Source organism: Babylonia areolata, chromosome 14 (assembly GCF_041734735.1).
Source record: "Babylonia areolata isolate BAREFJ2019XMU chromosome 14, ASM4173473v1, whole genome shotgun sequence".
Classification (NCBI taxonomy): Eukaryota; Metazoa; Mollusca; class Gastropoda; order Neogastropoda; family Buccinidae; genus Babylonia; species Babylonia areolata.
Genome location: NC_134889.1, coordinates 27,905,919 through 27,921,378, shown reverse-complemented (window position 1 = coordinate 27,921,378; position 15,460 = coordinate 27,905,919). Strand labels below are relative to the sequence as shown.

At 45.2% G+C, this 15,460-nt stretch overlaps 1 protein-coding gene across 1 annotated transcript; it reads left to right on the top strand.

Moving 5' to 3' along the window:
• The first annotated feature begins 851 nt into the window (after positions 1-851).
• On the top strand, positions 852-13,790 carry LOC143289669 (hormone receptor 4-like). Its single transcript, XM_076598716.1, has 5 exons — positions 852-1,834; positions 4,354-4,502; positions 6,467-6,534; positions 8,608-9,619; positions 13,591-13,790. The coding sequence occupies exons 1-5, from the start codon at positions 852-854 to the stop codon at positions 13,788-13,790; spliced, it is 2,412 nt and encodes an 803-aa protein (XP_076454831.1).
• Positions 13,791-15,460: the final 1,670 nt, after the last annotated feature.

Sequence of the window (15,460 nt, the reverse complement as noted above, 5' to 3'; positions counted from 1 at the left end):
CTCTCTCTATCTGTCTCTCTGGCTCTGTGTCTGATTCTCTCCCCCTCCTCTCTCCTGTCTCCCTCCCTCCGCCCCCCCCCCCCCCCCCCCCCCCCCCCCCCCCCTCTCTCTCTCTGTCTCTGTCTCTCTCCCTCTCTTTCTTTCGTTCTCCCTTACCCCCTTTGTCTGGCTGTGTCTCTTCCCCTCCTCTCTCCCTCTCCTGTCTCTCTCCCTCTTTCATGCCTTCTCTGTCTGTCCGTCTGTCTGTCTGTCTCTCTGCCTCATGATCTCACTACTGCCTTGCTTTCATCTCTCTCTCTCTCTCTCTCTCTCTCTCTCTGTTCAGTCTATTTGGAACTGATTATAAATCAATGTGATTTTTGATAAAGTCCTACTATTTCATTTAAGCAGGATAAAAAGCGTATGTAAGATTATTCAGTGAGGGAATCAGTTTGTATACATGTGTGTGTATGTGTGTGTTTGATGCATCTTTCTGTCAGTGTCTGTCTGTCGCTCTCTCTCTCTCTTTGCTGTCTGTCTAGTTGTGTGTCTGTCTCTCTCTCCCTCCTCTCTCCTGTCTCCCTCCTTCCCTTCCTGCCCCCCCTCTCTCTCTCCCTTTCTTTCTCTCTCTCTCTCTGTCACTCACTCTCTCTCTCTCTCTCTTTCAGCACAATGGACAAACTGTTAAGAAATGAAAAAAAGGAGAAGAAATAACATGTATGTTCACACAGTCATTTTTTGTATGTGTGGGGGTATTGGCTGCCTTCTCTCCACTCATCTGTTTGTGCAGAAGGTCACACATCTGTCTCATATGTATATGAATGATCACAGCAGCCGGTGTGCAACATATTTTATTTCAGATCGTCCTTGACATGGCTGACTGCACAACAGTGGAACAATCCTTCAACACCATGATGACAGAACTTTCCCAGCAGCAGACAGTTGGCGGCACCAGCCTCTTCCAAGACCTCAAACTCAAACGCAAAAGAGTGCGCGATTTACTGGCAGACTCCGAGTACGCCCGATCGCTTTACCTGGAAGGCCCGGAGGCTGACCAGCGGAGTGACGTCAGTGTCACTGACAGTGCGTATATTTCCGATCGAGGTTCCGAATGTGGGACAGTGGCCTTCGGTGAGGAATTCCCGACCAGCGAGACACAGTGCAAAGACGGTGTTGCAAGGACGATTTTAAGAACTGCCGAGGAAAAGGAAGCGTTGAGATTTCCAACCAGGGTGGGGGAGACCAGCGACGTTCCAAGTGCAGGGTCCATGCCTGCCGGCGCCATGGCCTATATGCAGGGTTACCTGATGCCTGTGCCCGCCCACCTGTCTCACCTGTCCAACATGGCGCCCAATGGACTCCGCTTCATCCCTTTGATGGGTCTCCCTCCGCACATGTTCGCTGCCTCCGCTGCTGCTGCTGCTGTCAGTCTCAACGGCATGTCCGGCCCCATGTTCATACCCACTCCTCACAGCGGTTACCTGCTCAATGGCATTCAGAACTCTTCTGGAACCGTTGTTAACTACCACCAGCCCGCTTTGAACAGCCTCACCCCTGCTGCGGGTACCAGACAGAACAGTGTTCTCCAGCAAGTGAATCCCGAATCCAAGGAACCGTCCCAGAACGAGGATCGTGTGGAGAAGGACCAGGAGTTCATCAGGCACTACACCAGTGGGACCTTCCCCTACACAGGCCACCTGGTGGAAAACCCACACAACAGGTGGCCGCCAGCTTCGTCGTCAGACTCCGGACAGCAGCACGTGCAGGAGGAGTCGGATGGAGAGGAGGCTCTGGTGTGCGCCATTTGCTGCGACAGAGCCACTGGCCTCCACTACGGCATCATCACCTGTGAAGGGTGAGTACTGCTGTGGGGGGGGGCGGGGGGGAATAGAGAATGAGAGGGGGGAGGAAGGCGTAGTGTTCTTCTCCTCCTCCTCCTCCTTCATTCGTGGGCTATGACTCCCGTGTTCACTTGTTTAACTCTTTCACCACCATAGGCGACATTTGTTGACTAGACAGTACACCGCCATAGGCGACATTTATTGACTAGACAGTACGCAGCCATTGGCGACATTTGTTGACTAGAGCGTACGCCGCCATATGCGACATTTGTTGACTAGACAGTACGCCATCATAGGCGACATTTGTTGACTAGACAGTACGCCATCATAGGCAACATTTGTTGACTAGACAGTACGCCACCATAGGCGACATTTGTTGACAAGACAGTACACCACCATAGGCGACATTTGTTGACTAGACAGTACGCCGTCATAGGCGACATTTGTTGACTAGACAGTACGCCATCATAGGCGACATTTGTTGACTAGACAGTACACCGCCATAGGCGACATTTGTTGACTAGACAGTACGCCGCCATAGGCGACTTTGTTGACTAGACAGTACGCCATCATAGGCGTCATTTGTTGACTGGACAGTACACCGCCATGGGTGACTTTTGTTGACTAGACAGTACACTGCCTATGGCGACTTTTGTTGACAAGACAGTGCACCGCAATAGGCGACTTTAGTTGACTAGACAGTACACCTCCATAGGCGACTTTTGTTGCCAAGACAGTACACCGCCATAGGCAACTTTTGTTGACAAGACTGCACCGCCATAGGCGACTTTAGTTGACTATACAGTACACTGCCATAGGCGACTTTAGTTGACTAGACAGTACACCGCCATAGGCGACTTTGGTTGGTTAGACAGTACACTGCCTATGGCGACTTTAGTTGACTAGACAGTACACCGCCATAGGCGACTTTGGTTGGTTAGACAGTACACTGCCTATGGCGACTTTAGTTGACTAGACAGTACACCGCCATAGGCGACTTTGGTTGGTTAGACAGTACACTGCCTATGGCGACTTTAGTTGACAAGACAGTACACCGCCATAGGCGACTTTGGTTGGTTAGACAGTACACCGCCACAGGCGACTTTTGTTGACTAGACAGTACACCGCCATAGGTGACTTTTTCAGACATCGAGGGGTCATGTTGATAGACCATTTTCGCATTGTAACGAAGCTTGACAGCTGCAGCCATTTTCCCGCCAGTATAACAATGACTAACCTTTGCCCCCTGACCCAGTTTGAAGTGAACAAGCCCATTGCGTTGTTTTGACATGAACTGAAACCAGTGACTGAGTGCATCATTTCTGAAATATGCTGCGCTGGGCCATGGGGAGAGCTTTTCACACAGAAACTTCACTGTGAAAGAGATGAAAAGGTGGATGGGGACAGGGGTGGCACAAGTGCATGTTGGGTAGGTTCTTTTTTCCGTAACCCACCAAACACTGACATGGATTACAGGATCTTTAAGTTGTGTGTATTTTGATCTTCTGCATGCGTGTACACATGAAGGGGATTCAGGCACTAGCAGGTCTGCTCGTGTACATACAAGTGAACGTGGGAGTTGCAGCCCATGAACGCATTAGGAGAAGAAGACACATTGCAATTAAGTGTTCTCTACTTGCTTGTCTTTTTTTTTTTTCTTTTTTTTTTTTGTATGCTTGCAGTTGACTTCATCAAGTTTTTGCGCCTTATAAATATGATCATTAATAGTAGTAGTTCTTTCTTGTGTATTTATCTATTATTTACTTATTTACTGACTCACTTGTGTAAACAAAGTGAGTCTGTTTTAACCCGGTGTTCGGTTGTCTGTGTGTGTGTGTGTGTGTATGTCCGTGTGTCTGTGTGTCCGTGGTAAACTTTAACATTGACATTTTCTCTGCAAATACTTTGTCAGTTGACACCAAATTTGGCATAAAAATAGGAAAAATTCAGTTCTTTCCAGTCATCTTGTTTAAAACAATACTGCACCTCTGTGATGGGCACAAAAAAATTAAAAAAAGAAGCCTAATTATATGCAAACTGCGTTTACTGTTATAGTTATATTTTTTGTATTCTCTAAACTTGGCACTCTGACCTCTTATTCTGACACAACAACAAGAGGAGTCATTATTATCATTTTTTGTTCAAACAGGAACTTCTTTTGCTAAGCATGGAATTTTTATTTATTTTGCAAACGTTTTGGTGCAGATAGTAAAAAAGGGAAATTACTCTGTAATTAATGCTAGGGGACTTAATTTATCACAAGTGAGTCTTGAAGGCCTTGCCTCTCTTGTTTACTTTTTTTTGTTATTTTATTTTATTTATTATTTTATTTTATTTATTTATTTATTAATAATTATTATTATTATTATCCTTTTTTTTTCTTTTCTTTTTTTCTCAAGGCCTGACTAAGCACGTTGGGTTACGCTGCTGGTCAGGCATCTGCTTGGCAGATGTGGTGTAGCGTATATGGATTTGTCCGAATGCAGTGATGCCTCCTTGAGCTACTGATAACTGATACTGATACTGCTTGCAGATGTAAAGGGTTCTTCAAGCGCACAGTTCAGAACAAGCGGGTGTACACGTGTGTGGCTGATGGTGACTGTGAGATCAACAAGCAGCAGAGGAACCGCTGTCAGTACTGTCGCTTCCGGAAATGTCTGCAGATGGGCATGGTTATGGCAGGTAATGTGTGTGTGTGTGTGTCTGTGTTAGTGTGTCTGTGTGTGTACCGGTACTTATTTGATGAATGAGACTGTGTATGTGTGTGTGTGTATGTGATGACCCTATGTGTTTGTGTATGTGATGTGTCTGTGTTTGTATGTATGTGTGTACATATGTATTTGATGAATGTGATTGTGTATGTGTGTATTTGTATTTGTATTACTCTTTTTATCACAACAGATTTCTCTGTGATATTCGGGCTGCTCTCCCCAGGTAGAGCGCGTCACTACGCTACAGCGCCACCCATTTAAAAAAAAGTTTTCCTGCGTGCAGTTTTATTTGTTTTTCCTACGGAAGTGGATTTGTCTACAGAATTTTGCCAGGAACAACCATTTTGTTGCCATGGGTTCTTTACATGCGCTAAGTGGATGCTGCACATGGGACCTCACTTTATCATCTCATCCGAATGACTAGCGTCCAGACCACCACTCAGGGTCTAGTGGAGGGGGAGAAAATATCAGCAGCTGAGCCGTGATTTGAACCAGCACGCTCAGATTCTCTCGCTTCCTGGGCAGACGTGTTACCTCTAGGCCAATCACTCCAAATGAGTATGTATATGTGATGACCCTGTGTATTTGTGTGTGTGTCTGTGTTTGTATGTAGGTGTGTACACACATATATATATATATATATATATATATATATATATATATATATATATATATATATATATTTGATGAATGTGATTTTGTATGTGTGTGTATATGTAATGACCATAATTATGTATTCATGTGTATGATTGTGTGTGTGTGTGTGTGTCAGTGTGTACTTATTTGATGCATTTGATTGTGTATATGTGATGACCCTGTGTGTTTGTGTGTGATTGTGTGTGTCTGTGTATGTGTGTGTGTGTGTGTGTGTGTGTGTTTCAGTGTGTACATGGGTGCTGAATGTGACCATGTGTTTGTGTGTCTGTATTTGTGTGTGATTGTGTGTGTGTGTGTGTGTGTGTATGTGTGTGTGTGTGTTTATATGCATGTCTGTAATGAATGTCAGTGTATGTGATGAATGTGACTCTGTATGTGTATTTTGTGACTGAACTCGGCTGTGATAATTGGTGTGTGCACAGTTGATATTTGGGCATCAAATGACAAGGAGAGATTTGTTTACTTGCATACACCTTTCAGAAAATAAGAGATGACAGCAAGGTGGCTCACATTCTAATAATGATGATAATAATAATAATAATAATGATGATGAATATTTGGACACCCTATCTCTGGAGAGCCTAGAGAGTTTACAAATACAATTATACATACACACTTTGATGCAGATACATTTCATAACATTCATTTGCCTATACACATCGCAAAATAAACTGGTTACACACACACACACACACAACACACCAGGCATTCATACCAATACAGCCCCATCCTTCTCACCACCTACCACCAACAATCGCAGACAAGACACACAGAGGGGTGGGGAAAACTAATCATAACAACTGTGGAAAAGGTGAGTTTTAAGAGCTGATTTGAACGAGGACAGAGACTGAGCATGTCGGACAGAATAAGGGAGCTTGTTCCAGATGACAGGTCCAGTGAAAGAGAAAGCATGTTCCCCATAGAGTTTCTTTCTAAGTGGTGTTTTTTTTGTGGGATTTCCCCCTATCACGCTCACCCACTCTTAGAAGTATTGAAATACAAATTATATATATATATATATATATATATATAGGTGTGTATAAAGGGGTAAGAGGCATGGGCTAATCAGGGGAAGCGATCATGCAATGGGGGAGAAAAACGAGAGAAAATCCAGGTTATTCCCCTCTAAAAACAAGTTCCCACGCATATCCTTGATAACAAAAGAGTGGACTGGCATTTTGCTTATTTCACTCACTGCTGTAGTTTGTCAGCATGTCTGTGTGCATCTTGGTGATTTTTTTTTTTTTTTTTTTTTCTTTTCTCAACTGTTCACTGCAGCTGTTCGTGAAGACCGGATGCCAGGAGGAAGAAATTCTGACGCCATTTACAGTCATTACAAGTATAAGGTGAGATGGTGTCCTTTGTGTGTGTGTTCAGGGTGGGTGTGTGTGTGGGGGGGGGGGGGTTCAGTGTGTGTGTGTTCAGGGTGGGTAGGTGTGTGGTGGGGGGGGGGGGGCTTGGGTGGGGGGGTCAGTGTGTGGGCAGGGGTGGGGGGAGTCAGGGTGTGTGTGTGTGTGGTGGGGGAGGGGTCAGTGTGTGTGGGGGGGGGTGAGGGCGAGGGGTTCAGTGTGTGTTCAGGGTGTGGGGGAGGGGTTGGGGAGGGGGACGTCAGTGTGTGTGTTCGGGGGATGGGGGGTGGATGAGTGTGTGTTTAGGGTGGGTGTGTGGGAAGGGGAGGGGGGAGGGGTCAGTGTGTGTGTGGGGGGGGGGGGTGAGGGCGAGGGGTTCAGGGTGTGGGGGAGGGGTTGGGGAGGGGGACGTCAGTGTGTGTGTTCGGGGGATGGGGGGTGGATGAGTGTGTGTTTAGGGTGGGTGTGTGGGAAGGGGAGGGGGGAGGGGTCATTGTGGGTGGGTGTGTGTTCAGGGTGTGTCTGTCTGTCTGTTCAGGGTGTGTGTATGAGTGTGTGTGTGTGTGCATGTGGGTCTGTGTGTGCGTGGCTGTACATGTACACATATGTGCGCTCTGTGTGTATGTATGAATGTATGTGCTTTTGTGTTCATTAATTTGTATCTGTGTGTGTGTGTGTCTGTGTGCACACGCGTGCATGACAGATGATGAAGTAAGAAGCTGATTAGGTGAGATATGTATAAATGTGTATATGTGAGCCTGTCTTGGGGTTAACACAGTGAAGAAAATACAATGTTTTGCCTTTTGGCTGAAACCTTTGCATTGTTGGTTTGAATTACATTTCTTTATGACAGGCACAAGGTGAACACTTCCACTCTGAACCTGACCCACGCACACAGAAATGAAAAGCACAGGTTTTAAATATATCAAAATCAATAAATCAAGAGAGAAAAAAAGGTCTTATCTCAAATGTCTTATGTATGATTGTCATGTCTGACTGTGGCCATCAGAACAGCTGAGTAGGTAACTGCTGTCCCAACTTCTTCTTCTTCTTCTGCGTTCACTTGTATGCACACAAGTGGGCTTTTACGTGTATGACCGTTTTTACCCCTCCATGTAGGCAGCCATACTCCGTTTTCAGGGGTTTGCCTGCTGGGTATGTTCTTGTTTCCATAACCCACCGAACGCTGACATGGATTACAGGATCTTTAACGTGCGTATTTGATCTTCTGCTTGCATATACACACGAAGGGGGTTCAGGCACTAGCAGGTCTGCACATATGTTGACCTGGGAGATCGTAAAAATCTCCACCCTTCACCCACCAGGCGCCGTCACCGTGATTCGAACCTGGGACCCTCAGATTGACAGTCCAACGCTTTAACCACTCGGCTATTGCGCCCGTCCCAACTATCTGGGCTAGAATTTGATAATAGTGGAGAGTGTCTTGTCCAGGTTACATCCCCACTCTCTCGGCCAAGAGGGTTTCATGACCGTCAGCAATGGGATGGTTCCCAAAGGCCAACTAGCCCTCCAAGGCTGCAGCACTAAGAGCCAGTGCAATCTTGCCTCTAGTTTGAGAGTCATTGTCCTTCACAAAAGACTAAGCTGTAAATGATTTCCCATTGCCGTGGAGAAACCATCGATCATACAGCTCTGACGTTGCTGTTGGCCCAACGTAAGCTGAATGCTGGATTTCAAATGTAGAACACAGTGTAAAGCATCTTTTTATCTGTTTCACAGACACACAATTAATTACACACACGCGCGTGGACACACACACACAAACGAACAACACCCCCCCACACACACCCACACCCACACCCCCCCCAAAACATCTCTTTCTTTCTTCCCCTTGCAACCACCCTTCCCCTCCCCATTCTCCCCCAAAAAAAAACATTGACAGCATCATTCAATATGCAGAGAAAGGAGCAACAGTGAAGAGTGAATGAGATATTGACATATTTTCACAAAGGTTAAAACAAATAAACAGAAATATGTCTACTGAATGTGTCTGATGTTTAGACCACTCTGTTTCCGAAAATGCTCTGAAACCCATTTCACTTTTGACAGGTGAAATACAGGAAGCACAAACGTAAGCAGGTGACGATGAAACCACAAAAACAACTGGTGAGAAAACATTCTCCCCTGGGGCTGCATCCGCCCACAAGCTACTACAGCCCCTCCGATTTTAACAAACCTTTTCTCATCTCTTCTACCATACCCCCACAGTTGCCTCCCTTCTCCCAGTTTCACGCCCCTGTCAGCAGCGGCGGCGGCGGCGGCTCCAACACAGGCAACCTGACCTTCGTGTCCCCGCAGTCGGACAGCTTCAGTTCCGCTGACTCTGCCATTGAGGTTGACAGTGGTGATAACTTGCACGGATCCTCCTCGCCCCATTCACAGAGCACGCCTCTCAGAGGGCAGGGAGAGGCAGGCCAAGTGGTCGTTCCTGCCACGTACCCCCTCAGTTCCGGCACCGACACTGACCCTACCACCCACACTCCTCCGGAACACGCTTCCGCACCCGGAACATCGCCCCCGGTCTCCTACGCGGCGCTCATGACGGAGCTGGCTCGCGAGGACTCCTTGCTGAACATCGCGGAGGACTACAAGATCGAGCAGTTCGCGGGCTCGGAGCGCAGCGTGGCGGAGGCCATGCACAAGGTGGGCAACGACATCATGCTGCGCCTGGTGCGGTGGATGCGACAGCTCCCCTTCCACACCGACATCCCCTTCAGCCTCCAGACCCAGATTCTCTCCGCCAGGTGGCACCACCTTCTCCTGCTGATCATGACGGCGTACGGCTCCGTTCGGGGTTGCGGGGTCGGGGGAGGTAGTCAACGCCTCGGCGAAAAATCTCTAGCGGTGGTCAGCTGTAGAGAGATGTACGGGCAGCACATGGGGCGTCTGCACCAGCACCTCAACAGGATGTGGGAGAGGGGCAGGGTGACGCTGGAGCAGCTACACCGGGAGGTGGGCGGGGTGATGGAGAGGGTGTCGCGGGTCATGGCGACCTTCCGGCGGCTGGGCCTGACCCGCAAAGAGCTGGCGGCACTACAGGTCCTCCTGCTGCTGTATTCCGGTCAGTGGCTTCAACACTTGTGGTTGTGGTGGTTTGTGGTGTTTTGGGGTTTTTGTTTGTTCGTTTTGTATTTCCGTCTTTGTGTGCCTTATTTCTGTCTGTTCTGTACGCACCCACGCATTCATGCGTGCTCACTTTGTGTGCACTCGTGTACATGTACACACACACTTGCACAAACATACACACACCATACACACACAAACACTCACACACACATTCACACATGCACGCACGCACGCACGCGCACACACACACACACACACACACGTCAATGTCTTGCAAGTCTTCTGTTACATGTGTGGCCATTTTTAACCCGCATCATACAGGCAGCAGTGCACCATTTTCAGGGAATGCGCATGCTGGATATGTTCACCCAAACACCGACATGGACTGCACGATCTTTAACATGCGTATTTATTGAAGGGGGTTCTGGTACTCGCAGATCTGCACATTTGTTGACGGGGGAGATTGGAAAAATCTCCACCCTAAACCCACCATGAAACAGTCAGGATTCAAACCCAAGACCCCAGGATTAACAATCCAGTGACGGGCGCAATAGCCAAGTGGTTAAAGCGTTGGACTGTCAATCTGAGGGTCCTGGGTTCGAATCACGGTGACGGCGCCTGGTGGGTGAAGGGTGGAGATTTTTACGATCTCCCAGGTCAACATATGTGCAGACCTGCTAGTGCCTGAACCCCCTTCATGTGTATATGCAAGCAGAAGATCAAATACGCACGTTAAAGATCCCGTAATCCATGTCAGCGTTCGGTGGGTTATGGAAACGAGAACATACCCAGCATGCACACCCTCGAAAACAGAGTATGGCTGCCTACATGGTGGGGTAAAAACGGTCATACACGTAAAAGCCCACTCGTGTGCATACGAGTGAACGTGGGAGTTGCAGCCCACGAACGCAGAAGAAGAAGAAGACAGTCGGGTGCTGTAACATTCTGCCATGGTGTTCATCAGTGCATTGTAAAGAGTGAGCCAAGAAGGTGATAGTTTACTTCTTTTCCTGTGGTTGACTGAATCCAGGAACGTAAACTTGTTTGGTCTGGTGGTTTTGTTGGGGTTTTTTGGGGTTTTTTTTCCAAATCTGTTCTTGTTTCGCTTACTTCCTGTGTTATTGACACTAAGAGTGCACAGTAAATGCTGGAATGCTTCCATCTAGTTTATACACAGAATTCTTCTCCTTTCTTCTTCTTCTGTGTTCGTGGGCTGCAACTCCCACGTTCACTCGTATATGCGCGAGTGGGCTTGTACATGTATGACCGTTTTAAACCCACCATGTAGGCAGCCATACTCCGCTTTCGGGGGTGTGCATGCTGGGTATGTTCTTGTTTCCATAACCCATCAAACGCTGACATGGATTACAGGATCTTTAACGTGCGTATTTGATCTTCTGCTTGCGTATACACACGAAGGGGGTTCAGGCACTAGCAGGTCTGCACTTATGTTGACCTGGGAGATCGCACAGAATTCAATTTTTTTTTATACAAATAACACTTTTTTTTTAACCTGTCTACGTATATCCACACTGAATTCTTTTATTATTGATTCTGTGAGAATGATCACCAAACAGTAAAGAGTGGTAACTCTCTCCATTCACAAGGCACACAACTTCAAGTCAGTGCTGCTTACGCTACCGATTCAGCTAGCACACAGATAAATAAAAGGTACATTGGAACAAACCCAGACACTTCCTCAAAAAAGGAAGCGCCGGGCCTGTCCTTACACCGATCATTTGACATGTGCACACAGCAGCAGAGACGGAAGAAATGTGCAAACACAAATAAGCTTTTATTCAAGACTGGCACAGCCTCTTCAATCCTGAACAAGCCACACAGAACACATGGACAATACAGAGCAAACACATGGTTGCCTCGGTGGTTTTTCAACAGGAAATTAACAAACAATGAGGCCAGGAGATGAAATGATTAACAAACAGTTACTGTTTGGCCTCATTGTTTGTTATTTTCTGTGAGAATGACATATTGACCCCTTGACTTCCGAAGCTTAAAAAAAAAAACGAAAATCATCATGGCACGTTTTTGAAGGGCAAGAAATGCTTGTGTACCTTTACGTGGTGTAATTGATTTTACTGAACAATGGCAGCTGTCAGTCAGCTCAGGTAGGCAGTCTGTAATGCAAATGACCCCATGTTTGTAAAGCACTTAGAGCTTGGTCTCCGACCGAAGATAGGTGCTATATAAGTACTCATATCATCATCGTCATCATCAAAAGTAATGCAATCTGAAGAAGAAGGAATCCAAATAAGGACAGATGACCATCACCCTGACCTGTGCCCCCAATCTGACCTCAGTCAGGAAACAGCCCTTCACTGACGAACATCGTCGTCAGCTGTAGTCAAGGGTTTAACTCTTTCACTGTCATAGGCAACTTTAGTCAACATTGGGGCGTCACGTTAAAAGGACCGTTTTTGACTCACTTGTGTAAACAAAGTGAGTCTATGTTTTAACCCGGTGTTCGGTTGTCTGTGTGTGTGTGTGTGTCTGTGTTTCCGTGGTAAACTTTAACATTGACGTTTTCTCTGCAACTACTTTGTCAGTTGACACCAAATTTGGCATAAAAATAGGAAAAATTCAGTTCTTTCCAGTCATCTTGTTTAAAACAATATTGCGCCTCTGGGATGGGCACAACAAAATAAAGAATGAAGCCTAATTATATGCAAACTGCATTTACTGTTATATTTATATTTTTTGTATTCTCTAAACGTGGCACTTTGATCTGATATTCTGACCCAACAGCTAGAGCAGTCATTATTATCATTTTTTGTTCAAACAGGAACTTCTTTTGCTAAACATGGAAGTTTTATTTATTTTGCAAACGTTTTGGTGCAGATAGTAAAAAAGGGAAATTACTCTGTAATGCTAGGGGAGTTAATTTGCTTTAAACTGATCTTCCTCATCTTAAACATTATATTTTGAAATTATACTCAATACATAAAAAGCTTGGATTTTTTTTTAAAGTGCATCACAAGTGAGTCTTGAAGGCCTTGCCTGTCTTGTTTTAAGTGCATCACAAGTGAGTCTTGAAGGCCTTGCCTCTCTTGTTTTAAGTGCATCACAAGTGAGTCTTGAAGGCCTTGCCTCTCTTGTTTTGTTTTTTTTCTTATTGTAACAAAGCTTCGCAGCTGCAGCCAGTTCCCTGCCAATAGAACAATGACTAACCTTTGCTCCCTGACCCCGTCTGAAGTGGTCAAAGTCCATTATGTTGTTTTGACATGAACTGAAACCTGTGACTGAGAGCATTGTGTCTAAAATATTTGGTGCTGAGGGGTATTTTACGCACAGAAACTTGGTGGTGAAAGAGTTAAATTAGAACCCAGGGAGTTGAAATAACTGTCTGTCAGTGTACAAGTGGCAGCAGTACTCACATGGTTATTTCTAGCACGTAACTAGACGGATTTGAATGTCATGAGATATCCTTTTTATCACAGGAAGTTCAAAGGAAAACAAACGTATCCAAAACAGCACACACACAGAAACTGAAGTTGCAGGAGAGAGGTGACAGGTTGGTTAAGGCACTCAGCTGCCAATACAGAAAGCCCTAGAGGGTGTGGGTTCGAATCCCACTCTCGCCCTTTCTCCCCCAAGTTTGACTGGAAAATTCAAACTGAGCGTCTAGTCTTTCGGATGAGACGATAAACCGATGATCCCGTGTGTAGCACGCACTTGGTGCACTGAAAAAGAACCCATGGCAACGAGAGTCTCGTCCTCCGGCAAAAATCATGTAAAAAGAAATCCACTCTGATTGGTACACACACACACACACATATATATATATATATATAAGCATGCACTCAAGGCCTGACAAGCATGTTCGGTTATGCTGCTGTCAGGCATCTGCCTAGCAGATGTGGTTTAGCATGTAGGGATTTGTCCAGACGCGGTGAAGCGGCCTTGAGAAGCTGAAACTGAAGTTGTTGTCTTTTACTTGAACGTGTGCAGAGGAGCCCCAGACGGAGCCAGTGCTTCAGCAGATCATGCACGTCTACCAGGAAGCACTGCGGCATCATATCCTGGAGCGCTTTCCCTCGGAGGCCAATCGCATCGGCGACCTGTTGACTCAGCTGTCGGAGATCTGCGTGGTCTCTCGCTACCTTCTGCACAGCAAGCTGGCCTTTGTTCCTTTCCTGCTGAACTCGTAGGCACTGATTGGTCAAAATGTTTTTTAGGGGCCCTGACAGGTTTCTTCAAGTTATGTTTTGTGTGAAGAGTATGCTTCGCATGGTAATTGTTTGGAACTGATTGGTCAGGTATTTCGGGGGGCCCTGACAGGTTTTTTCGAGTTTTGTTTTGTGTGAAGAATGTGTTTTCGCACGGTAATCGTTTGGCACTGAAATGGTCAGATATTTGGGGGCCTTGACAGGTTTTTTAAAGTTTCATTTTGTGTGAAGAATGTGCTTGGGACAGTAACTGTTTGGCACTGAATGGTCAAATATTTTGGGGGCCCTGACAGTTTTTTTCAAGTTTTATTTTGTGTGAAGAATGTGTTTTGGATGGTAATTGTTTGGCACTGAATGGTCAAATATTTTGGGGCCTTGACAGGTTTCTTCAAGCTTTACTTTGTGTGAAGAATGTGTTTAGGACAGTAATTGTTTGGCCTGGGATGGTCAGATATTTGGGGCCTTGACAGGTTTCTTCAAGTTATATTTTGTGTTGACAATGTGCTTAGGACAGTAATTGTTTGGCCTTGAATGGTCAGATATTTGGGGCCTTGACAGGTTTCTTCAAGTTTTATTTTGTGTTGAAAACATGGTTTGGACAGTTTTTGTGGGGATTATTTTGTTTAATGATATGTACTTAAAAAGGACAGTGTTTGGGGCCAATAGGATAAGGTTCATTTGGTGTAAAGATGTTCTCAGAAAGGATGGTATTTGAAGCCTCATTCTTGTGTGTTTTTGTGTGTGTGTTCATATGTGCCTAGAAGATATGTTTTGCAGAAGAGAAAGGAGAGTGTGAACAAGTACTGAATCCATTCTTTTTCTATAACAGCAACAACAAAGTTTGGATGATTTGTTCTGATTCTCTCCCTCTTTCTTTTAGATATATATATATATATATATATATATATATATTTTTTTTTTTTTTTTTTTTTTTTTTTTTTTTTTTTTACATTTGGTATGATTCAACTGCTTTTTTTTTTGCTGTTGTTGTATGATCTCATTTGAAAGATTTTCCTTGTAGTCATAACTCATATTCTCATTTTCATCTTGTGAAAAAAAAAAAAAAAATTACAGTAACATTTTATAACAGTGTTTCTGTTGTGTGTCTGAAGCAAATCTGCTGATTTCCATCAGATCTGATTCACCCTGCCCACCCGTTTCCATTTTCAAAATTATGATTCTGGTTTTTGCTGACCTGGTCTGGTTTTTATTCATTTTGATCAGATTTTGATACTTTTATCAGATCTCAGTAAGTAATGTGATGGACATAAATATTTTTGACAACTTTTGTTATCACAGTGTGTTTTCTGATTGCCATGAGAGTTACAAACGGATGTTTGGAAATCATGTTGCATGTGAAATATTCTGAAAATTCAGTGGGAAGCGGAGAAGGGAATTTTTTCAGCTTGCTTATTTTACCGGGAGCTGCTGCGTTGATTTCACAGTTTGATCATGAGTTTTTGCTTTGGTGTGGGCTTTTCTTTTTCGTTTTTTGTTCTTGTTTTTTTAGGGGGTGGGGGGGGGGGTAATTTTGGTGGGATTTTTTTTGCTTTGGGGGGGTGGGGGTAGGGGTTGATTATTTTCAGTCAGTCCGTGTTTCAAAGTTATTTTGGTGATGACAGGCGATACTGTTTTCAGAAATGCTTTTTGTT